We start from the raw sequence: 27150 nt of genomic DNA, 5'->3' as shown, positions 1-27150 counted from the left end.
CTTTTTTGTTTTTCCAACTGTCCTTTTAGGTACATGGGGGGAGTTGAGCTATCAGATGGCCTAGTAAGATACGACAAGGTCTTGCACAAAATACAGAAGTAGACTTTCTTATACCACTTCATGGACATTCCTTTTGTGAATTTATCTTGCACTAAGAACATTGCAGAAACAGAGGTGAGGTTCCTCTGCACCAGAAGGCATTCAGGCAGACCTCTACCACCTCAGTTGAGCCTGGGCCATTTCTTGCCAGTCATCACAAACCTGTGCACATATCAGGACACAGCACAGCTGGGTGCTTGAGGTGCAGACACTGCCAGACCAAGACTCCTATGAAGTGTGCCACATGTGATGTGCCGCTATGCTTTGTGCTAGGCAGAGACTGCTACAATGATTGGCATGTTGCCAACAGCAAATAATGTCAGTACAAATTGTGAATAGTGTTCAGTGTTGTTTGCTATGTCATTATTTATGTATATAAACTGATTGTATTTAGACCATACTATTTGTTTGGACATTTATTGTAAGTACAAAGCTCTGGTTATAGACAAAATGTGTTTGTGCTTCTGTTGCTCTTTGTCAGTAATACTGACAGAGGATCTGGATGTGGGATAAGACAGTCCAGCACCAACTGTAACTTTTCATTAGGGCCCAAGATCATGACTGTCTCACGGTTTTAAGTTTTGATCATTCTTGTTTTCAGATTATGTTTTCAGGTTTCTGGTCATGATTTTTCCCCTGTCACTTAGTCTCACTCAAGTCACCTGTTTCTGTTCACAGCTGCATATCATCACAAATCACCTCCCCACAGTATTTAGTTTCCAGGTTCAGTCACAGTCCTTGCAAAATCCTCACTACCCTTTCATGATCTCTCCACGTCTTGTCAAGTAAGGTTTTGCCATAGTCATAGTCCCGTTATTCATAGTCTGGTTTGTTATTTTTCCTTAGTCTTGTCATTTATAAATCATAACTTTTGTTTTGTTCGCCATAGTTCTGAGTATTTTGATATCGGGCTCATGTCCTCTGTTTTTCCCTTGTGCCTCTTTTGTTAATAAATCTCACTATTTTGGAAGTCTGCATCTGGGTCCTTCCTACACCATCGAACCTGACAGACTGTATGTTGAAGCATTCAGGAATGGCAGCCTTTTTTCCCAAGACTCTCCAAATGGCACAGCTTTGGCACGCCTGGTCCTATCCTTAGAAAAACCTGTACAATATACTAATTTTTTGTTGTATTACAGTCAAATTTGAAGTGGGACAAGGTAATACTTCAGGCCCACTGTGTTTTTCAGTCCGCAGCCCTATGCTAAAGTCACTTTTAAGACACATATTTGGGAAGAAAAATTAGGCAGACATAAGATTCCATCTTTTTCACTGTATTCAAGCTCATATTACTTGGTGACAGTAGCACTTACCGAGATTCTGACTGTTTTGGGTAAGATTTCAGAGTGTTCTCTTTCAAAAGAGACCTCAACCAGCTCTCTACTCCAATTGGTTCAAGAACAGCTTTCAATTTACTTTGGGTATGCTTTTTTTAGGAGTTGCAGGCAGAAATTGCCAACAGTTAAGGGGTTAAGGGGTTAAAGACAGTTTATGCTTAAATGTCGCATTGATGCAGATGCTATGACGCACCCTATGCTGTAGCTTTCCTGTAACCTGATTAGAACCCCAGTTTAAATATAAGAATATGTTGCAGTAATGCAGACTGTAACAACTGTGATTGGTCCGCTTGGGATACCTCACTACCTTGGAAATGCTCACATTAGTATTGGTCACTCACACAGGCTTCTGATTAAGAGCATAAAATATGGAATTATATACACTCCTCTAACAATTAAGAGGAGTCCAAACATCAGATAGTGGCTGGTTTGGCATTAAACACTCCTTTGTCTTTTTTTATCAGTCATCTGTTTATCTTGATTTTTTTCTCTCTATCTCTGCCTGCTTACCTTTTTCCTGACCTTCAGGAGCAGACAATGATGCAGACTGATGGACTCTGGGGGTTAAACTATACAGCCAGTTGCTTCTCTTTGCCAGCCAACTGACTAGGATTCTAATGTGACTGCAGTGTTCTCACAGAAGGCAGAAGCTCTGCCTGTCTGATTTTTAGTACTAAGATAATATGTGAGAAAGTCTGATGTATATCATGCTTACATTGTCATGCTTGTGCACGTTACTTAGATAACGAAGATAATGTCTCACAAAGCCATAACAATCCACATATATAACAAGGAGATGGGCGTGTCAATCACATACATTTTGCACCCTGAGTTGTATCTCCATCTCTTTGTCGAGACACTGAAAGACCTCATTTTGAATGTATTTGGTTCCTTTGCATTATCTAATCCTACTTATCCTCACATAAATCTCATTTCCCCTTGAAACCCGCTGATCCTCTGTGGCGCCGTGGTGTTTTCACATGACTGGTACCATGGATGTGAAAACTCCAGTTAATCTGTGAGGTTCAGCTCCAGAAATGGAAGAAAGGTATTTGCAATTAAAAACCAGAGTAGATGTGCAGTTTGCACTCTAATATTAGCCCACAGAAACTAAATGACACAGGAAAGAAGATGAGCTCAGGGTTCTAAAATTTCGATGAGCTTTTTCAGCAAATCTTTATTGGTGATAAAATGGTCTTTATTACTTTTTAACAACATTGTGAACTTAGAACTTTGAGAAATAGTTGCATATCAGTGGTTACGGTTTTCTCTAATGATTCTTCACAGCCAGGGTAACTTATTTTGACTTGGGGATTTTTAAGGTGATATTTAAACATTCAAACAAAAAATAACATATTTCCAATTAGATCATTTTTGTTTCTCTATGAAGAACGCAACTATAATATTCCTTCTCTTTCAGTTTTGTTAGTGGCTTCTACGTGAAGGAAAAATTACAACATTGCTATAACAGCATAATAGGCTAATAATCACAACAAGCTTAATTTCTACCTTGCAAAACAAGTTACAAAGTGCGTGACAAAATTTGCAAAAAGACATAAAAGTGAGCAAAAATTCAATGGTAAATGGACTTGTATAGCGCTTTTCTAGTCTAACTGACCACTCAAAGCGCTTCACTACATGCCGCATTCACACAGCACGTCTTAAGATACACACAACTACGTGCTTTCTAATCATTAACACACACTTTCATACCCCCAATGATACACTGGGAGGCAACGTGGGGTTCAGTGTCTTGCCCAAGGACGCTTCGACATGTATCCTGGGGAAGCCAGAGTCAAACCACCGACCTTCCGATTGGTGGGCGACTGCTCTTCCTCCTGAGCTACAGCCGCTACATTAAACATTAGAATGATTGACAAAATACTGACTGATATTGTTTCAAGACAGGAAAGTGGAGTAGAAGTTTCACCAACACATCTGACGGGTTCTGGAGCAGAATAAGGGTGCTACTGCTCTGGAAAATCTGTTGAACATTACAGAACTGCACTGAATGTGTGAGAACAGCTCATTTTTTTGTACCGGCTGAAAAAGTGACCTGCATTCTTCAGACGGGTGTACAGTAAGCTTCAGTAGTATGAAAATAGGGATGTTAAGGAATGTCTAATCTGGAGGAATAACCCAATCTTGAGGAAAGAATTATGAAATCACCTTAGAATTTGCATTTCTAAAACAAATATCTGCAGAAGTCTGAACATGCGAATAAGTCTACAGGTAAAAGAGAGGGTCAAGTAGTCAAATTATTTTTTAAAATATGTATATATATATATAGATACATATATATATATAGAGAGAGAGATTTACATATATATAAAAATTAGAATTCAACCACACTTACACTAAGTTGTGATGTGTGTCAGTGGTGTAGTGCTACGCACATGCACTAATCATACTGCTTCTTTCCAAAATGAAGAACTGTCTCTGTGGTGGCAAGTTAACACCTATTAATCACGTGTATAGCCCACACAATTCTATTTTGTACTACTGACCTGAGGTTACCTGACCTTTTTTTCCTGCACACACCCCCACCTGTATCTATGAAAAAGCATATGCTGTGTTTACATGTAAACAAGGCAATCAGTAAAGTGGCATCCATGATGGTGACAGTCCTATTGTATAGATAATGTATGTTACACCTAACCATAATCAAGTTCAAACCCTATCAATGTATTATTATTGTCTAAACCCAACCATTACTTTCATTACTTTCTCCTCCACTTCATCTGAAATAAGAAAAACAAATTGCAAAATATTCTGGGAGATTTAAATAAAACATTTTTAGACAAAGCCAGAATGTCCAGCTGTTTTGAGTCATATCTGTGTTTTGTTTGTTTAATGCATTTATAGATTTTTTTTTTTACAAAATAAAAAAAGCTGAATCCAAGTAGATTTCATATCACTTCTCATTTGGAAGCTAAGAGCTTTGTGATGGTTGAATCGTGACTTCAGTCTTATCTTTGTTCAGATGCATGAAATTAGAAGCCATTCAGTCTTTTCTGGCTGCAAGGCAGTAAGACGATGCAAACTGCTGTTTGTGTAACAATGGTGGTGCTGAGGTTTAAGCATCAGAGAGCACCCCATACAACATTACAGCAGATGAAAAACAAATGTTCCCAGTGTTAGGGCTTTTTTAGATGCTATCTGTTACCTTATGTAAGGCTAAAGCAACTGCATAATCAGGATTTACCTAATATGTTAGTTTCTATCCTGTTAGCTCTACAATTGCTTCACCATCACCTCTTAAGAATGTTTCAAACCAAAGAGTCTTTGAATACAGAACAGATACACAACTGTAGTTCAGTGCTGTAACTGAACCGGGTTTGTTGAGGAGAAGGTGCATGTTAAAAATAGTTCAGGCAGCACAGAAGAGATTTGTTCATTGAGCTAAGAGGCCAAGAGGTGATTATTCCAAAAACCTCTTCGACCAACTTGGACAGAAGAATTTCAGTTAGTAAGATTAGTGTGGTACAGAAGGTCAGTCAAATGTTTAATTGTAGTGGAGGTAAACACACTTAACACTGATGAGGGCGAGGGATCAAGTGCACCAGCAGGAATGAGTGATTCTCAACAATATACTGAGACTAACCAATAAAACCTCAATTCTTTCACTGTTTAAGAGCATGTTATATGTGAATTCAATGAAGATAACACCCAATTTTCCCCAGCTAGTTGCTAACTGTGTCTGTCTGCAGTGTTATATAACTGGCTTTCAGAGGCATTCTACGCACTGAAAAAGGCTTTCTATTGCAATTTGAAGGGAGTGTTGAGAGCATACCAGAACAGTAAGATAAAGGTAAAGGTTACCTCACTATGGTACCTTCATGACTCCCATTCTGCGAATTGGGTACAGCCAGTTCTTAACTATGTGTGTAGTTCAAACAACCATCTTTTAAACATACCCATTCGGCATCAGGTTCATGCAGGCAATATTCAGCTCAGCTCTGTACTGATGGGAACACAATACCCGGGTGCACAAGCTAATTTTCAGTGAGAGCACTGGTTTGTGGCAATGAGAGTGGGCACAGCTAACTTTTTCTCTACAGAAACACATATTTAACTGTCCATAATGTCTCAGATGGAGGCTCTGAAACAACCCGCAGACAAAAATATATGAGACTGATAAATTTTATCATCTGTAAGACAACTGGCAGCTCACTCTCTGTGTGGCTGTGTGGGACTGACATCCACAGTCCTGTCAAAACTGATGGACGACTCTAATTATTTCAGAGAATCGTGATGATTGGAATCTATCATTCAACACAGGCTATAGTGTTATGCCATCCCTTCGTGTTGTCATAGTTATCGGTAGTGTTCAGTTTAGATTTAATCGGCTTGAAAAAAAACCTATTTAAACACGCTACTTTTGGGGTAAAAATGTCAATGTTGACCCTTACACCTGGCAATAGGTTTGGCGTTTAAACTTGGCAAAATGTAAAAATTACACTGAGGATCTAGACAGATTATTAGTGTGTGGGATATAAACGTCTTTCTTAAGGGAAAAAAATGTCTTACCCTGAGTGTGCCTTATGTTGAGCTGGTTGATTTGCTCAGTGAACTCATTCTCCTCAATGGTCTCGGTGCGAGGGACTGACAAAGAGAAACGTCTCTTAAAGTTCTTCATCTTGTTCATGGTGTTGAAGAGCAGACTCTGGAAGAGGGAGTAAAGAAAATTAACTTTCACCACGAGTGTCCGAGGAAATCTTTAAAGTGCAATATTTGTTACATTACAGAATAAAACTACTGATAGAAACCAAACTTTTTTCAAATGCAAAACATTCAGAAAAATAAATATCATAAAGAGTACATCATCAAACGAAAAAAAACCAACAGTTAGCACTCATGCAGAGTGTGCTGCGCAGCTGTGGTGGATCTTTGCAAGCAGATTGACCAAAGACATTGGGTAATGAGGCAGACGACAGTAGGAAAGCAGCTGATCAATATACTCTCTCCCTCTATAGGTCACACCATCACAGCAGGTCTGACTAGTTGGTTGTTAGTGTCCTTTTCTTTTTACCAGTCACTTGTTTTTATTTTCCTTGTTTTATCTGGTCTGTCTGATGCAGAGGCTGGTGTCAAAGGGGCTCAGTGATTTCCTACATACATGCAATCATGAACAAGCATGCGTGTGCATGTGTGTTTTATGTGTATGCTCATTATTACCAAAAGCTGAGAGATGTGCGAGGTGGGTTCAGTAACTGTGAATCAGTGCATTCCCTATTGTTATCTTCAGGCCTCAGCATCTCATCAGAAAACTAGAGTGACTGCTTGTTGACAGATTAATATCAAGAGTTGCTTTGGTGTGCTATCATGACTCTGCAGCATTTTGGCCATTGTTATTTACACAGTTTTGTGCTTTGTTTAAATGCTCAAACTTTACTTCTATTGATGCACAAAAAGTGATTCATTAGGATGTTCTGGAGTCATGAAGGGAGTCAAACATTGCTTATCTCTGAAAAGACTAGTCGGACAGAGACAGCTGTGTTTTCTGCACAGCTGAACTGCTTGAGTTTAGCTGACAAAGACAGCATCATTTCCATTTGTGAAATTGATTTGATTTCTTTTGTTGTAAATCTATTAAAACACAATTACAGATGGTTTAAATGAAAACATGGAATAAATAAGGCACCATACTGTTTATGCACTCAATTATAGAAGGGAAAAATGTTTAAAAATATAGTTGTGAGATACGCACACAGGCCCAGGTGGAGAAAGACGACATTTTCTGAGTGTAGCTGGTTTTAAATGAGTTGGGGAGCGGAAGCTGAAAAAGGCAACAGTGGAGGCAAATAATCCTGACTTCCAAAAAGGGGAAGCATTTAGAAATCAATTAAATTCTGTTCATGTGACTCTTCTTTGTGGAGGGAAATACCCCACTGGTAACGCAAAAGAGCAATTCATTACTATATAAAGGCCAGCATTTATATATGCTGCCGATTACACAAAGTCATGTCCAATAAACAGTGAAAGCAGTGACAGCTTTATAATTACAGAGCTGGAAAATTATGTTGGCTCTATTTTGTCTTGAGTATATAGAGCTATCTCAGTTATTAACTATGTGGTAGGTTCTGTTCACCAGTGATACCATAAAAAATAATAATGAACAAGGCAACTCAACAGAATACACAATATAGCCAATAAGCTTGGAAAGCTGATATAATTAACACCATCAGATTTGATGCCGATCAGTGGGTTGAGAATGTAGGAGAAAAGAGACCCAATACGACTACGCTGCCTAAAACACTGGTGTGTTTGTGGTTGTGGATGATGTATTTCCCCTGGAGAGTTTGTGATGCAGACGCAGACTTCATAAAGGTCTCAGTAGGGTACACTGAAGACAGGGAGTACCTCCAGCACACTTCAGGCATTCAGATGAACAGCAGTCCACTGCAGCCGTGGTTTACGACACTCATGCAGTCAATCAAATTAATGGTAAAAACTACAATACAAAGACCTCTTTGTGTCAGACACTGACTAGCCGTTCTAAATTACTTACTTACTTGTTTGTTATTCTCTTTCTGAGGAGGCGGATGGCATTCTCTGTGATTGTGTGGAAGGGAAATGATGTTCCTGAGCACTCCAGTGAGTGGTCATGGTCTGTGCAACAGGCACGTGTTGCAACTGGAACAATTGTCACTTGGCCATTATTGTCACAGAAAACATTTTACAGCACGGAGCAGATGGTTCACCTTCACTCCCTATTAACAAAGTAACTCAAATCCAGCTCAGCCTTTGATAAACACGCACAGACAGGAACTTGGAGATTGTCAAATAGATCAAACTAAACTGCTGTGTTTCATATGGTGTATTGATTTATAGATTAAAGTGATATTGTGAGACTAATTATCACATTTGTCTTTAGCAGTTATCCTATTTAATTAGAAAAACTTAAGCAATAAAGTAGAGAGCAAACTGATATTTGAGGATTTGCGGTGGCAGGTCATTGGGAGAGTAGAAGGAACATTGCAGACAAAGTGCTCTGCTGGCATTTTTCCACTGGTCAACTTTTCACATGTTTTCACAGATTCACTACATGCCCACTTATGCATCCTCAAGATTTATATTAAGAATCAGCTGACATTTGGTTTCTGTCTTTGCAATAAGATTTGAGGTTGTACACTAACTTTATGTATTTCTTTTTGTTAAAAAAAACTAACCACAGCGGTTCTCCACAGTCGTATGACACTGTGGAACAATGACAGCAGTGATCAGAATTCCATCTGTCCTTTGGCTGTCTACCCCAGCTGCCAGCACAGGGCTGAAAGACAGGAAGCTTTTCACACTCACACCTATAAGGATTTTCAAATAAACTTAACATGTGCGTTTGGACTGAAGAAACCATCCCACACACAGGGAGAATATGTAAACTCTAGGGAGAAAGACCTCGACCACAGGACCACTGTGGCTGGGTGCATGGTTTGTATGACGCACACATGGTCCTGTACGTTCTATGTTTTGGCTAGGCTGGGCTGGAGCTTCCGATATATATTGGTCTATGTAATTGGTCTACAGCAGACTGTAGAAGTATGGATATTTCAAATGAGAGGTTTTTCTAAATGAGATCTTCCTTATTCATCACAGCCTAATTGCATGGGTCCTGAGCGACAAATTTCCTGCAATGGACAGTGTTCGTGTGTGTGTGTGTGAGAGAGAGACTGGTGGTGTGCTCCATTTATCTTCCAGACAACAGACTCCTCTGTTTAGCACAGTTGAAGGATCTGGATTCTTGCAGCAAATCAGGAGTGTTTTTGGCATCAACCTCAGAGTCGCTCTATCAAAGGGAGGAAGCTCGTCTTTGTGGTTTTGGTAGTGTGACACTTTCTGACCACAAACACATAGACACACACACGCACCAGTGTGTCCTCTTTTGACACAAATACGCCTCTGGTTGCTACGGCGCCCACTCCCCTTTTGTTTTTTAACTCGCTTTGATCTCTGCTTGTCCTGTACCTCCGCCACAGCCTCCAGCTCTCATCCATTTTAATGAGTTCATATCTTTTATATTTGTGCTTGTAGAAATGTCACTAATCTATAATTTATTTATTTGTTTTTTAAATTCATTTTGATCATCGACAGTGAATTCTGCAATAGGTCATTCATACAGTAGCATGCAAAAACGGCATGGCCGAAGCAAATAGACCAATTTTTTATTCCAGCACATCCTTCCTTCTGCAGGAGGGATGAATTTTCTGTCACACTTTCCTTCATAAGTTCTCATTTTGTCAGATTATTCGACCATCTTACATGCTCTCCACTTTTGAGGACATTTCCCATTTTTAGTTTATTTTGGTTATTGAGGTTTGTTTTCAATCCTTTTCCATGTTTACGTTTGCCCGGTTTTTCAGTGAATCCATTCTTCCCTTTGTTATTGTTGTTGCTGATGCTTTAGGTGTGCCATCCCAACACTTAACATATGAAGGGGTGTTCAATTATGAAAGCATGCTGCCTTTGTTTTTGCAAACGTGCTGTTTTTTTTACCTCAACAGTCCATAGGACTTGGTTCCAAAATGCGTTGGACTTGTTTGGTTAGTACTTGTTTTTGCACATTGTCTGTTTGCAGGTTGATTGTTTTCTTGTTTCTTGTGTTTTTTGTGTTCTGTCCTTTTTACTGTAATTCTGTAGTGTATACTACACTTTCTTTTATGCTGCTGTAACAAGTAAATTTCTCCATGTGGGATGAATAAAGTATATGCCTAATCTAATCTAATCTGGATGTTCATCTGACAACTTCTGACACACTTTGAACAACTTGAAGGCATGGGAAACTTTTTCTCTGGGGGACTCTCACATGACAGTCATATGTTTAGGTGGGAACCGTAGAACAGAGCACCATCAACTGGGGTTTTAATCTGTGTTACTAGCAATCCAAAGAAGAGTTATTTTGCCAAGTTTTTTTGGTGTTCTAGGCTTTACCTCTTTATGTAAACTATTGTAGATCACTATTTTCTAATGGTCTTCTTTGTATGCATTACTTGTTTCAATATCAAGGTTTCTTCTTCCAGGAGCTTGTCGCTGTTGATTGTTGGAACATGGTTTGTGGGGGTCATAGCATTTACATATAAATTTGAAATGTCTAACGTTTCCTAACTAGGACTATAATTAAGCCACAGTCATAAGAGGTCATTTCAGCTGAGAGACCATGTATAAGTTATTTGAAAGGTGAAATCTCTTTTGCATTGGGCTCCTTTTTCTTCGCTATAAAATTGTATAAAGAAATACTAAATAAACAAAATCAATCATCCTTAAAATGTTGAAAAGAAGATTTTTCTCCTCAACTTTTGGATGTCTTTTTTGCATTTTAGTGATAACTTCATTACCCATAGACAGCTAAAATTTTGTCCAGGGATGCCAAACATCTGCATACCACTGTAAGCCAGTTCCAGTAATATTATTCATGACATCACAATGTGTTCACTGAAACTGAACAGACTGAATAGTATGCTGAGGTCACGTCTAAGAGAATTTGGGGCTCTTAGAATATTTGTTGTTTGTTCATTCATATCTGGTCAATTACAAGACTCTGTAGTAGGAAAATCAAGAAGAAAATGAGTAAAGTAAGAGTGTTAATAAACAAATGTATTAGAGAATTTATTTATTTATTAGAGAAATTATTAGTAAAACAAAGGACATTGGCGAGGCAACAATACATTTGCAGAACATTCAAGAAATAGCCTATTCTACAAACTAAAAACGTATTTTTGACATACGAAGAGCTCAGTGTAAAAATTAAATTACTGTAAATAACTTCATGACTTTAGTTCCTTTTTTTTCAAAGGAATATTTTTGTATTTAACCTTTTCTAGAGAGTTACTTTCTGACAGAGGTTCTGACAAGATTTAATAGTACCGCACACGCTAACTTCTTAGCATTCTCTGTTCTTTCCTATTTCCTATTTCCATGAACAAGACAGCTTTCCTGTTTGTAACAAGTTGAAAGCTAAAATCCCAAAATTTAAATATGACTTTTTTTTTAATATGTAGAATTGTTTTTTTCACTTGTCAACAGGCTTGTGAATATTTGAAGTTAAATAAATATACACAAGGCACATTAGTATAAGATCATGCTCATTAAGCTGTGACAGCTCTTCTCTCCTCAGGCTGCATCTGTACACTAATATGTCATAAGTATGTACTCCACATTTTCAGCTTTGCTCTGTCCTGGAAGCCTGCAGTGTTTACACATTTGACTTGAGATAGCCTACTGCTATCTCTTATCTAATTGGTCCAGGCAGGTCAGGTCAGTTTTACTCCTTTGACATAATAAAGCCTTTCCTACATAAACCTCAAACTCCATGATATTATGCATGCCCGTGGCTGAGAATGAGACTTTTCCTGGGGGAAATCTAATTTTGAGCATTTTCATCCCTGGAAACTAGGTTTGTTGTTTACAAGATATTGTAGAAATCTGATTATTGCAGAAAGCCTCTGTTAACCTAGTTACTTACATACGAGTAATTACACTGATTAACTCAAGTCCAAACATGATCTGCCCAGTGCTAACATATTTTGTTCTTTTGGCCAGTGATCAAATCCACTTGAGCAACTCTGCGGTTGCTGCCTGAGGGCAGCTGAGGTGGAGTGTGTTTGTTTCAGCAAAAAAGCCATATGTCATCGGTCCAGTGGCCCGTGTCAGCTCCGGCTACATGAATACACATAGCTCTGGTTGTGTTTGCTCAGTTAGAATGGGGCCAGCTGATGTGAAACTTAAATGGTTTTATACAGGTCAGTGAGCACAGTCATCAGAAAATATGACACACACTATAACAGTATATTTACATATAGGGCAAGGGACAGAGTACAGGCATGAGGATGCACAACTGTGACTCACACTGGATGATGAGTTACAGTCAGATATAGACCTCAGAAATTATTTTGTCCTTTTCATCCAGTTTGTTGCAAATTAATGAATGAAAGGCTGGTGACAAGCAGATCTGGCAAAGAAAATCAGCTGGTGACCAAAGCTTCATCCAGCATTTGTGTTTGTCAAGTGAAACCTGGCATGACAGCTTCTTGCCCCTGAACAGTCTGCCTACACAAGCTGAACCAAAAAACAGAAGAGACTGGCAACTCGGACTCGACTATCATTTTTGTTTTCGTTACACGAGTTGTCAGAAACACCAGCAGGTTAAACTGACCTCACAGACTTCTACGACACACACAGGGTCAGAATGAACCCACTAGGAAACACTCGCCAAATAAGGCGTCAAACAACCCATATCTTGAACATGAACAAGACAAAAGTGATCTTAGAAATATAACATCCTGGGAGAAAAGGTGCGAATAATGGAGGACTACAGAGGGAAGAACAAAGAAGAACATTTTTAGTTTTAGAGTAAACATAACTGTGACTGAAATTATTGACTGAGATAATGAAAAGAGCTCCAAGGGAAAGTAATTCAGCACTAATTATGTGAGGAAGTCTTTCTGTCATGTACTCTTACACTTTCCCCATACCTCTTTGTTTCTGTGTTGTTAATCAGAAAGAAAGAGTGTGTGTTTATTGTGTGGGAGTGATAGAGACAGCGGCACATACACGCATCTGTTTGCGTCATCTGCGTATGTGTGTGACGGGTCATCTGCCTGAAAACTGACCTTGAGCCTGGGGTTACATTGCAGCATGCTCCAGTGCTTCATATTCGTAAAAAAAAAACAAAAAAACGCTTTGCGATAAAAAGCACTCAGCACTTACAATGATTTTCCCTGAAGGAAATGTGTGGTGGTGACAGCTGTGCCACAGAAAGCAGAGAGTTAAGAAAGAATCAATGCTAAACAGCTAGTGTGTTTAGTCTTAGATGCAGCTAATCCATTATCAGCAGCCATTACCCAGCCACCTAGAAATGACAGTATATTTTATATAATGGTTGGTGAAATCAACCAAAAAACAGGAGGTTATATAAGCAGGACTTGAATACATATGGTATTTTCAAGATTTTGCTAGCAGATCAAGTAACAAAGTCTGGATCATAAAGCAACATCAAATCATTGTAAGTGCTGAGTGCTTTTTATTGCAAACAGACAGATAAAGGCACAGACTTTATCATGACATGTCAATGGCTGACAGTTTTAACTATTTTGCAAGAGAATCCAAATAAAAACATCTCTTTGATAGACTTGGTAGTTAGCAGTTGTGAACTACAGGCTAACCTGTTTGAAAACTCTGCTTAGCACCAGAATAACAGGGAAAGTAGAAGTAGCCAATAAGCTTTCTTATAGATGCTGCTGTCTCCCTAAATAGCATTAGTAGATGGAATTAATTGGATTCAAATCACACTTTACATTATCAGCATCTGGGCTAAGAAAATAACACATGAACACAAATCAAGGAAAACCTCCAACTGTCAGCCACATTCTACGCCTGCACAAGAAGACAAAGCTCACCACTGCAAAAGGAGGCTGTAGAACAAATGTTGTACAATGAGTAATACCACATCATTAAAAAATAAAAATGAAAATAATATGATTTTATTAATGTCATACTGGTTTTGAGTCACAATTATCAGATAGTCTTCTCCCTACATGGCCATGTTGTTATGAAGGTGTTTGTTTTGGAGAAATAAGACACAAGATAAAACCATTTATCCCCCATTGGACAAATTTAAACGTTAAAAATTTGAATTCATATTCAAATATGTGCGACGTGAGATTACTCTATTTTATGAGAGGCCGTTTAGGAAATAATTCATACTCGCTCTCACACTTACTATCATATCATTCTCTCATACTTTCACTATCATGTTGTTCCATCCATAATAGCATGTAAGAGTATGATAGTAAGTGTGTGTGACTATAGTAGTGTTTGTGAGAGTGTGATAGTGAGTGTGAGAGAGTATGATAGTATAGGTGAGAGGGTATGATAGTAAGTGTGAGAGAGTATGATAGTAAGTGTGCGTGACTATAGTATGATAGTAAGTGTGAGAGAGTGAGAGAGTATGATAGTAAGTGTGAGAGAGTGAGAGTATGATAGTAAGTGTGCGTGACTATAGTATGATAGTAAGTGTGAGAGAGTGAGAGAGTAAGTGTGAGAGAGTAAGATAGTAAGTGTGAGAGAGTAAGATAGTAAGTGTGAGAGAGTTAGATAGTAAGTGTGAGAGAGTAAGATAGTAAGTGTGAGAAAGTATGATAGTAAATGTGAGAGAGTATGATAGTAAATGTGAGAGAGTATGATAGTAAATGTGAGAGAGTATGATAGTAAATGTGAGAGAGTATGAAAGTAAATGTGAGAGAGTAAGATAGTAAATGTGAGAGAGTAAGATAGTAAGTGTGAGAGAGTTAGATAGTAAGTGTGAGAGAGTAAGATAGTAAGTGTGAGAAAGTATGAAAGTAAATGTGAGAGAGTAAGATAGTAAATGTGAGAGAGTATGATAGTAAATGTGAGAGAGTATGATAGTAAGTATGAGAGAGTAAGATAGTAAGTGTGAGAGAGTATGAGAGTAAATGTGAGAGAGTAAGATAGTAAATGTGAGAGAGTATGATAGTAAATGTGAGAGAGTATGATAGTAAATGTGAGAGAGTAAGATAGTAAGTGTGAGAGAGAATGATAGTAAGTGTGAGAGAGTATGATAGTAAATGTGAGAGTATGATAGTAAGTGTGAGAGAGTAAGATAGTAAGTGTGAGAGAGTAAGATAGTAAGTGTGAGAGTAAATATGAATTATTTCTTAAACAGCTTCTCATACTTCCGCATGTCCATCGGCTGATTGTTCGCTTGGTGTGAAAGTCCCCTTAATATTTCCACCTAGCTGCACCTCCTTCCTCTGTTGTGGTGTTGTGGCCCTTGAGAAGAGCTTTAGCACTACTACCTATCTTCAGGTGCTCAACTGCAATGATTCCAATAACTGCGTTTCAGTTTGTTGAAGTGAACACTAAACATACATTTAGTTGAAATATCTCATACCACAGCTGAACTGTAGGGAAATAAAGTTATTTAACTAAAGGAAACTAAGGAAAAGCACGAAGGACACATTCATTAATGTGCTGTAAAAACAGATTTGGAACAACATATAGTTAGTCATTTGCAGCTGGTTTCTTGCATTCTTATGTATTTAAGTTTATTGTACAGTTGGCTTTGTTTTGGTCTATTCTGATTTTTATCAGAAAGAAATGTAAAACTAAATGTTCAGCTATAATCACCAGCTAACTGACCTTCTTCAGTATAGTGTTTGGTGGAGAGAAATGGCTACAAGTTGGATCCATGGTTGATGAAAGTGGAGTTAGCAGGCCAGTAAAACCAAAATAAGCTGAACAATGCTGATAACATTTCGAGGGAAAACAAGACAAAAGGTTAGTGGAGCTGCCAAATCTGCCATTCATATCTGCCTTACTTTTTTCATCAGACCTTGGGGCCTGAGCTGTCTTTGTTTAGTCCATAACAGACAGAGCTTCATGGTGCTGCCTGAGATGACAATCAGGTCATATTCTCACAAACAATGTTTGAAGACAGACTGTCCTCTGAACACAGTCTGTCTGCTGTCTTTAACAACTGACTAAATAGAAAATGGATCAGACCAAAGCCAGTTTCAAGCTCCTCCGCCATGCAGATATTTCAGGAGGGTTACAGTATTTAGGTTTCACTTATGCTCTGCAAAGCACTTCTTGTTGCACCTGTGCTGCAAAAGTGATATAGCTGTTCTGAGCTTCTAGAGTACACTAGAAGATCTAATGGCTGAAAATCATCCCCTTTGAACGGCAATGTAGAAAATGCAAGTCTCAAAAGCAATAAAGAGGAAATGAAGACCCAGTTGATGCAAGGTAACAGCATTGCACTGCAGTCAGGAGGCATGCTTTCTGGAAATACTTCACATTTCTAGAACTACACAATACTTAACATGATCAGGTGACCAAAACATCACAATAGATTTGCCAAAGATTGATATGATGTCTTTAAATGTGTGGTCCTGATTGTGTCAAACATTAACTGCAGTCGCTGACTCACTAGCATTGGCACTTCTGGTCCCTCACTTTCGAGGAGACAGCCCTCCTCTCCAAAAAGTGTCCATGTGCACATGTTCATGAAGACAGATATGACCTCCAAGAGTGAAAATAAGATACATTTTGGGTTTGATTTGTCGTGACTTTTGAAAGTTCAAATTAGACCCTCAACCTTTCTCTCATGTGTGGTGGAGATAGTCCAATACTACAACTTTTACAGTCTCGGATGAGCAGCTAGGACAAATCTGCACATTCATAGATCATACTTAATGAGACAAGGGTTACATTGACGCTATTCTAAAGCATAAGGGGACAACAGATGTGGAAAACAACTTGTAAATATGTATTTTTGATTAATGTAGATTGAGTACTTAGGAATTTAATCAATGTGAGGAGATGGACTTTGATTAAACTTTGATTAAGGTTTTTCTTAAGTATTATCTGTGACGATTGTGATTGGCTTAACAGATCGAAGCAATCCACAAGGTTTGCTCTCTCATGTCCCACAGTGAAAATCCATTCTGCCAGACATGTCTTTGTCCGGCATCGTGTCGAGAAAAGTCAAATTCGAGACAGAGAATAACCATTTTTGTGTTTGTGCTGGAGTCCTAACTGATTAGAGGCAGGAACCAACATTCTTCTGCTGGACATCTATGACATCTTACACAATACATGTGGTTAGAAATCTGATGTCACATGCTGGCCTCCTCTTTGTCTTCTGGCTGTTGTTGTGACAAATTGTAATAAAGATGACCTTTTGTTTCCTCCGATCTTGTCTCAGACCTCACTAGACAACAATAACTGCTTTATTTTCTCTGCTATATGCCAATCCATTGCAGTCCCATAGTTTCTCGACTTGAAATTGTGATTTTAATCCTTTTTCGTATCTCTCATTGTCCTTAAATCCCCATTCTATTCCTGTCTGTTCTGCGTTTTGAAGATCATAAGATAAAATATAGTTAAGAGGGTTTCACAAATTAAAATTTTTTTATTTATTGTATACTGTTTATATTACTGGTTAAACTAATGGAATCTTAGCTTGATCAAGGGAAAAGAAGCAATGTAAAGGAATGGTGATGCACTTAAAAGACATAAGATATGAGAAAACAAAATGTGTTTGAATAAATTAATTCCTGAAGTATAGCACGTTTTAAAAAAAAAAAAAAAAATTTTTAACATAGAATCCAAAGGAACACACCTATTGTGTAAGGGACAAAAAAATAAAAAATTAGCTGATAAGGCTTGACATTATATTGAAAAATAAGTTGGTGCCTGTGAAACTGAGATCATACATCTACTGGAAGCCATTGCAGGCTGTCATTTTGTAATGGTGTGTAAAGAAAGAGCGACCTAATATAGGATGGGAATCATTCTGATAAACATCAGCATGATAATCCATTACTGGTAAGTTGTGAGGCAAGTCTTTTAGTAACATCAGGTGTAAAATATCACCATGAGCAATTAAAAAACAACACAAAAGAGATCATTTTGATATTTTATTTCTCTATTGCTTCATCCAGAGTTCTACTGTTGTTACAGGACAGAACCAAAGAGCTCCAGTTTTACCTCACACCAAAAAGCATTAAGGGACTTTTTGTCTTGTTTAGTAATGATTAGGTAGAAGATTGCATCATATTGAGATCAAGTTGTAGACTGTTCTCTATTTTTAATATAGAAGCTTCTGATGTTTAAATAATTGAAATGAAAATGGAAAAAATAAGCTGTCCTAAGGTAGAGACCTGAGGTACACCTCTGAGTGATTAGATTAGATTCACAAACTTATATTCTTGCTTTTTAATTGTGCAAATAAAAAATAACTGCATTAAAGCATATTGGGAAATAACAAAAGCATAGAACATATATAAGCGAAGGCTGTGATAAAACAGATCAAAAGCTTTGGTGAAATCAATCAATTTAGCTCCCATAAAGTAACCTCAACCTGATGCAGGGAGAACATCATTGGTACATTTTATGAACGCAGTAGTACTAGAAAAGCTAAGCTTTAAGCCAACTGTTCAACCAACAGACAACATGTTCTCCTGCAACAATAAATCTCTTTGTGCATTTCTCTGTTTTATCTACATGTCGCCTCCTGCACCCATGTTAACAGTAAGACTACTGTATTCTGAAGAGATGAGTGAATAACAACAACAACAATTGTGAGGTCAGCGTCAGACTGGCGTTTTCCATCTCAGGCGTTGTAGTTAGTATAACAGGGTGAACATGTCATTGAAGTTGTTCTGTTTGGAGATTCACAGCTTACTGTGCAGCTTTGATTAGAATGAAGCATGAAAGTTTGTTTTCATTTCTACACACAATTTTACACATTCACACAAGTGTTAAAGTAATAAATAAACTTGAACTAATAGAAAGACATGAATATTACACCTTATTGTGGAAAATATCTGCAACTAAATGTATCTGTAATTGTTGAATTTTAGCTCATTCTTCCTTAAAGAGCTTTGTTTGTGGGTGTCCTCGCATTAACTGCTTGCTTCAAATCTTTTTAGAATATTTCTTTGATGACACATTATGTCTTTGTTTGTGAATGTTTGGTCTTTCCCTTCAAATATTTGTCTTTGCTGACAAAACAAACCATGACAATCAAAGTAATGACACATGACCAAACAGTGCGGTTTGAGCGTTTCTCAGTGTGATGCCACGCATCGATACTTCAGACCTTTACATCTGTCAGACTGCACTGCATCACACAGCGTGTTTGATAATTTCGGTGTGTCGGGGCGTTTCCCTCAGGTTGGAGTTGATGGTTATGTTTCCGTCAGGAGCACCTCAGTGACTCACAGCTTACCTCTCACCAGTCACACACAACACACCATACATTTCCCAAGGTGGCTCCTGCCCTTGCAAGATTGAGAGCCAGGGTCTAATAAGCAATAACAGTTGCAGAGCTAGTCTGGCAACTTGCAAGAAAGAACACTTGCAATTAAGCTAACCACCTAAAAGCCCCACAGATCTCAACAATAAACACACTGGCCATCGACAGAGGGAAGCAAAATGTGAACTTGAAGGTGCCCAGACAACCATCAAACAGCTATACAGTCCCTGTTACATTTGTGTTTGTTCAGCATCATTCTTTTCAGAGCACTAGCTGCCTTAAATAGGCTGAATAATTTTAAATTAGCAGGACCGCTCAGCTGTGAATGCCCACCCACCTGCAGGGAGCTTTTGAAGTGTGCTGGGTGTAAGTGAGGAAAACATGCTCAGCAACACCTTGGATGTTTCAGGGCTTTTTTTTCTCAAAGCCACCCAAGCAGAAGCAAAGGATAATGTATGTAGCTGCTGTTAATCCACACACACACACTGAAAAAAAAATCTGACCACTGTGAGGTGCTGCAGCTGAAACCTGACCATGTCGTATACTGACCTAATTATCGTTCTTTTTGATATTCTATTTTTATGCTCTGTGCACGGAAATTCCTCCCAAAGACAGACGGAGCTAGATTTGGTTTAAAGCAGCAGAATCTCCGTCCAAAACAAACACAGCCAATACAAAGCCACTTAAGCAGCTGATAGATTTGTGCCATGACAGAACCAGAACATTTTGGACTAATTTCTGGAGGCATTTCAGCTGAAGAACACTGTTTATTCATATATGTGCATGAAGAGATGCAAATGGATACAAGTATAGTTTCAGTCTTCTGTTAGAAAAAATGCACTTGTTCATTTTCAATAAGGTCCCATTTAAGGATAGATAAATATCTACAGTTCCAGTAAGGACTGATGGGCGGTTATTAGTTGTAAGACTGTGTGGTAATCTAAAAGAACATAAACAGCAAATATTTACAATCAGTGCAAATACAACTGCTCATGAAATAACTTCAATAACAGCAGTTACTTAATGTCGGAATGGAAACATATTTAAAATGTCCACTCGAGGCGTCTCTTGACACTGGTAAGGGATATAATGCAAATATTGTTGCAGGCAGCATAAAACGAAACACAAAAGAAACGAAAAGAAGAATGAACACAGGCTAACCTCAGAACAAAAATATGAGTGCTGAAATTAGACTCATAACAGAGCTCTTCAACTGCTGTAAAAAGCTTATCAATAAACCCTGTACGTTAGCATTTGCAAATTCAACTCGTATGAGTACACATATGCTAAATAAGCCTATGAAATGAATGAGGCAACACTTACATATTCCTTCTTGCACAGCTCATGAAAATCACTGACAACCTGTGTGAAACTCAAACAGTGGACCTAGCTCATGGACACCGTGTGTTGTGCATGTCAAGTAGCACGACAGTCTTTACGATGCATTGACTTATTAAACCTGGACTGCCCGGCACCATGTTAGAGCAAGGAAGTTTGTACAGTTTTCCTGCTACAGGCTGCACGGCAGGGATCCACGTGCACTAAACAAAACAGAGAAGCTATGATAACAACACACACACATATATATGCAGAAGTTTTTTCTCTGCTATTACTAGATAACTAGTGAAGAAATTAGGGACAATGTGGGGTTTCAGTGTGTTCCCCAAAGACACTTCAACACGTAGAGGGGCAGTGGCTCAAATAGCCAACCTTCCAGTTGAAAGATGATCACTTATCTACCTGAGCCACGCTTGCTTTCGTCTGTCATGGCACCCTGTCTCTTACCTGAAGTCAGCTTGGATCATCACAAGCCCCCTACAACCCCAAACAAGTCACCAGCCAATCACAGGGCTAACACAGACAGATAACCATTGACACTTCTGATGCCAGTTAATTTACAGTTAGCTGCGGTGAAAGGCAAAGAGGTGTAACAATGATCCGACAAATGCAAAAGAAATAGAAACTAGCAAACAGCATCAATTAAAAAAACACAATAAATAACAAATTACCAATCGAATCATGATATTATTCAAATAAATTAAAAACAAAACAATTGCACATAACATCCGAAAGATGTGTTGTGAGTGCATAGCAAGGAATTAGTAAGATCAGATCATGGACCAATTCAGGTATCATAAATAGTTACTTAAATTATTGATATCCTACACCAACATGCACATGGTGAAAGTACCATACAATGAAAACAGAGCAGTGATGGGAGAGCAAATGGATAGGCTATGATTTTCAATTTTTTTAATAATAATAAGTTCTAAGAAATAAAACTGTTTTTGCCACTGTTGCCTCGAACAGACGTCAATAGTCAGTGGGTTTACATCATGAGATTACCTTGATTATAGCTATAGTTGGGTTATGCTCCTTATCTGAGCAGGGGGTAATTATCCTTGGATATATGGCGGTGAATGAATCGAATCACTGGCACAAAGCATGCAATACCACAGTAGATGAGTGGCGCTGTACCCATTTCAACTATCGCTAATAGAGCCACTTTCGGTTGACATCTTCACCACCAACAACTACAAAACTAAGGCACTCGAGAAAGATGGCGGACAAAGAGCGAGATGAAACTACGTCCCTCTACATTTGTGATGAGCGTGTTTATGGCACAAACACGATGCACAATGGCACATTCTCCATCGCGTTATTTTTTTCTTTCTGACGACCACGACAACAACAGTCTCCTTCGACTTCCGGTTGACGATCACTGGAAAAAATCTTGAGCATGCGCAGAACACTCGATCTGTTCCACCGTCATCTCCATGCACGTTCAGTGGGCAATTGGATCGAGTTATCTCAGGGTCTTAATTCGATCGCAAGTAACCTGATCCGATTTGATTTCTTGTCAGATTAAGCTGTCTACATGAGCTGAATAACTCAATCAAATTGTAATTTAGCCATTAATCCGATCCGATTGCCTGCATGTAACTGCACTGACTGTCAGGCAGGAAAACACTGCTGCTGTGAGCTTAGATGCTAATGGAGTCAAAATACGAAAAAACACGGAAAGCTCTCAAAAAGATCTGTGGTAAACTCCTTAATTAATTTTTTTTTAAAAAAGCCAACATGCCACAAACTTACCATGACAAAGTCTTAAGTCTACCATGACCACACAGTCATTTGAGAATTAAGCCGTGATGTATGAAATAGTTTGACATTATATTTTCACATTTTGAGCTAAAAAAAACCCAAAAGAAACTGAAGCGTGAATCCTTCTTACATACTCTCTGTGTGTGAATATACTGACGGGGGTTAATCTTGGTTATTTTGAATAGTCTTTTTGCTTGAAATGCCTCTCCCTCTCTAATATGAAACAAAAGACATGATGTTGGTTGGTTCGGTTGTGCACTTGCCGACCTTGATGTCAAGCAGTCCAAGTCCTTTTCTGTCAGAACACAACACCTGTTTAATGTATTTTAGTAAAAAGTAACTGGTTAGGGGCAAAAATGCGTGCTTTGGTTTAGGGGAGAACATAATGGGCAGTTTTAAAACAGACCCTTGTAAGTGCGCTGCCCACAAATGATCTCGTCAGGTGACAGGTCATGTTCCAGTCGCAAAAGACACAAACATGCAGACAAGAAAGAAACCTCCCTTTGAAACCCATGACTTTGAACACTGTACTGGATTACACAGCTTGAATGCAGCATTTGTCAAGTTAATGATCTTTTTATTGTTTAGGAAAAAGCTTCCATGGCAAGAATAGGGCCTTCATAGTTTGTTGACACTAAATTAGTTGCGAGGAAGTCACATGACAGATTTTTTTTTACAAAATATTCCTGCTTGCTAAAGCACTTAACCTTTAAGTGTTTCATCACAGTAGCTGAGTGAGTGACCTGGTTCTCTGTGAAACACAAACTGTCTTCCATTTGGTGTGTTTGACCAAAAGTCTGCGTGTGTTTGTCCATCTCTGAGTGGCTTTTATTGACGGTGCCAGGGCTGTTGTTGAGTACAGTCGCGTCTATCTGAACATTATCATGACTGAGTGGGCCAGGGTCTCTGTGATGAATCAGAGACTTGATAATAAGATGCTTATGTAAACATTATTACTGTACTTCAGCTTCAGCATGCTAAAGTTAGAGAAAAAAAACCTGTTGTGAACCTCAAATCACAGTAAACACCTTTCTCTCTCTGAGGTCAGACCTAACTGTTCAAGTTGTCTGTATCATTGTAATGATGTATGGTGTGAACACATGCAATCTGCTGGGGATGCAATGTTATCTGTAGTGTATGTTATCTATAGCATAAAACTCATGTAAAGATGCAAAGCTGATAAAGTAATACAGAGTATTTTTAAAAAAGCCTGTGTATGTAGTAAAGCAGTTTAGACTTAATCCTAAAGTCTGCATCATCATGGCAAATTTAATGTCCTCTTAAGTCTGATGATGTAACAGTAACAAACAAAATTCCTGTTCGTCTAATTTCACTTAATCTCTAGTGTTTCTGCATTAGCAGCCAGTTCAGTCTTCACACCCTCAGTCACACACTTTTTTCCCACTGTTGCTACATTTGTGACTCTGTGCTGTTTAACTCTGCACATATGCATCTCACATTTATAAATAGCTTCAGATTTAGCACTCAAAGTTTACAGACATGTTTAAAGGTAGAATATGTCTAAGCTAGTCAGTGCTTTTAGATGAAAAGCCTGAATAAAACTGGACTTTCAAATACATGTTAATGTTTTCATCCAATTGAAATTGTACCAATTCAAAAGTTTCATAAATTTGCTGCCCTAACCCATTCGGAAGCAGTTGAGAGCTGAATTATTTTGTATGTATGCTTTTAACTGGCCTCTGTGGATTCTCCACAGTTCACAGTACACAAAGGAAGAAAAAGAAACAAGAAAACAAGATTCTAATGTGATTCTAAATGTGATTCTAAGAAAAAAATACAGCACGGACAAAATGTACAGAGCTGTAAATCTATCCTATAAAACAGCTCCACACGGTACAGATTTGCAGCCAGATAAATTGTTTGTCAGTTGTTTATTTTATCAGGCTTTTTTTATCATCTGTACAAAGCCTGAAAGTAACAAGCTGAAAGGAGAAATATCGCCACATATTCTAGCACGACTGAACATGCTTTGGTCAATAAATCGATCTCCTTTTATTCTTGGACAAAGACACTGGTCCAATTAAAGGCCTGTATCTATATGCGCAGTTAAGTCAAGCTGTGGTTAAAGCCTAACTGCCACCTGTGAGTAGACCTATATCTATCTTTCAGTGCACTCCCATTTTGTTCGATTAAAGAGTTGACAACAGCTTTTTAACAATCTATTGTTGAATGTCTTCAATGACTCTAATGTTGCTGAACCTGCTCCAAAAACTCCAAATTATTATGAACTCCAAGTTATTTTGAATCTTGAACAAAAAATAGGCACAAAAAATGCTACATCCATTGCAACTGATTATTAACCGATTATTGTTTTCTTTTTTGTCACCGTAGTTACATCCAAAGCTGAGTCAAGCGACGACTACAACTCGGTCAGGCCATTTCATTTCCATCCTTGTCCCATTGTATATTATGTTTGAATTCACTGTACAGATTTTGTCTTTAGGTTACTTGAATGGTGATTTTGTCAGATGAGTTTATGAAAAGGATTATATTAGATTAGCAGGATTTTATTAGAGCAGAGCGACAGACTGGAAATGCTTTAAATAACCACGACTTGACACATAGTCCTAATGAGCTGATTTTCAGCCACTGCTTCTGACATGTGTAGCTTTCTGACAGAAAAATATGTGAATGAGAGCAGCTTTATTGGGAATTCGGCTGTATTAATACATACTTAAAATGTACTGGTTTATTCGGGTTTATTAAATTAACTTTTTACAGGGTGCCTCGGCCCATTTGAGTCTTGTTGAGCGCATACATGCAGGAATGACCAGATCCCTCTTATCTGGGTGTATTAGTCTGGTTTTGAAAAGATTGAATTCATATGATTTAGGTCAGAATAACATGTTTCCATGCATGTTGCAAGTCTGGTTTTGGTCAGACTGCCCAAATAATTAGTTTTCTTTTGTGTCGTGTAAACTTATTCACTGTCTTCACAAATTGTTTCAACTGGAGATTCTAAAAAAGACTATTTTTAGTCTTTGTTTTTACCTTCATTGATTATAATCACAAGTGTGCAGCACACCTTTTACAGAAAAGCCATTTCTGACCAACATCTGACCACTATTTTTGTGATCACGATTCAGCATGGCTGCAGACTAAACTTTGCATGACTCAACAACACACAGCAGTGACATGGAAAAGGGAAGCAGGTTTGTGCACACACACACACAAACATTTACACACACAAATTAGATAGCCAATTACACCCATAGGCCCTCTCATAGGTAAACACTGCTGTGTGTGCAGTGGTTATAGACTGGCTTCTGTGACTTAGAGTGAACTTCGAGTTTACCTGTGTCAGGTTACATGTGAGTACTAATGCATGAGGCTCATCTGAGAGGAGGGAGGTGGACGAGTGAGAAGGTTTGTGGATTCAGGCGGGGGGGATTCAGAAGCCCTAACATGCTCTTATCGATTTGAAACTTTTTGAAAAATACTGCCTTATTTGTACTCTTATCAGGAGTCACTGCGCATTACATAACGACTGGCCTTATTGTACATATGCAGTGTCAAAGTATGATCTCGTGATCACCAGCAGACAGAGACCCAGAAGTAGAGTTTAGCATTTTCACACTTTAAATTTTCTAAGTCACGTAGTGTGATGTAACCTCTGAATCTACATAAAGACATGCATAAACACCAACCACAAGATGAAGCTTCAATGCAAAAAGAGTGAAGTAACTCAGATGGAGACTCCCTGAGATGTCCACTGAGATGTCCAGGGAGCTAATGAGGAATCCCAATCAGAAAAACCTTCAAGCTGGATGCACACATCTCTGCCCTGGGACCCCCTGACCGTCGCCTCAAAGTTGACGTGTCCTAGTGAAAATTGTGGTTTCATGAGACTGCAGCAAAAGCTAATTACTTACAGGAGAGCAGAGGTCATCCACACACACAGGATGGATAGATGGATGCAGGGGTTGGAGGTGGTGTGGGAAGGAGGGGGGTCAGCAGTCTCCTGCCTCTCCGCTCAGGTTTCCCCTTGCCTTCCCAGGTGTCACTCACAGCAGAGATAAATCCACAAGATGCAGACGGCTCTATGACAGTGATGCACACACGGCTGAGTAGGGGGAGAGGAGGGGAGGGGAGGGGGGTGAGGAAATATAGGCCGACCTATCCACAGGTCTGTCTGACAGCTTACCCTTCTACCCTCCCTCCGTCCTCCAGAAAGAGCACCGAGCGCCTCTTTGCTGGCCAGATGACAGGAAAGACTAAATAAAGATACAGAATTACAGTGCAGGCAGCTGAGTAGAGCACAAACTGCTGCTCGGGAGGGCTTTATAATAAGTCTGCAGCTCCTCCCTCAACAGCCTCTGACTGTGGCCCTCCCTCGTTGGTATGGCAACGACCAATCATTGCTCAGAACAACACAAGCCTCCACCTCTCCATCCTCCTCCTCTTCCTCCTCCTGAACCAGCCTCTGGTGTTGACAGGATTGTCACACGAACTGACGACATGTCTGAAAGCATGTGTGTATGTTTCCACGTGAGAAAGAATGTGCGTGAATGTCTCAATGCATGTGTGAGCCTGGATGGGTGTTTTGTGTGTCCGCATGTCTCTGTTTGCCCGTGTGAATGTATGCTGCACCGTGCATGTGTGTGTAATTGTGTGCAGCCCATGTACATGTGGGAGGATGCACAGACTTGTGTGCGTGTACTTGGTTTACTCCTGTGAAGGGAACATAAATCTATTCATACAGGCACGCTGAGATTTTACTTCCTTTTGTGGGACTAAAGTCGTGTTCTGAGGTTTAGATTAGGCTTTAGGCTGGTTTGATTTAACGTTAAGTTAAAGGTAGTGTTGAGCCTC

The 27150-nt window shown here is 38.9% G+C and overlaps 1 protein-coding gene across 1 annotated transcript in view; it reads right to left on the bottom strand.

The window, feature by feature from the left end:
- Positions 1–26580, bottom strand: part of cdk18 (cyclin dependent kinase 18) — a 69681-nt gene extending 43101 nt beyond the window's left edge. The window contains exons 1-3 of the mRNA XM_072382916.1: positions 26483–26580; positions 26211–26378; positions 5967–6102 (exon numbers count right to left, since the gene is read on the bottom strand). Of these exons, the coding sequence (XP_072239017.1) occupies positions 5967–6084 (118 nt within the window). The 5' untranslated portion in view covers positions 6085–6102; positions 26211–26378; positions 26483–26580. The remainder of the gene's footprint in view (positions 1–5966; positions 6103–26210; positions 26379–26482) is intronic.
- Positions 26581–27150: the final 570 nt, after the last annotated feature.

Source organism: Leuresthes tenuis, unplaced genomic scaffold, assembly GCF_036924035.1.
Source record: "Leuresthes tenuis unplaced genomic scaffold, fLeuTen1.0.hap1 SCAF_3, whole genome shotgun sequence".
NCBI classification, from domain to species: domain Eukaryota; kingdom Metazoa; phylum Chordata; class Actinopteri; order Atheriniformes; family Atherinopsidae; genus Leuresthes; species Leuresthes tenuis.
This window is presented reverse-complemented; position numbering and strand designations above follow the sequence as displayed.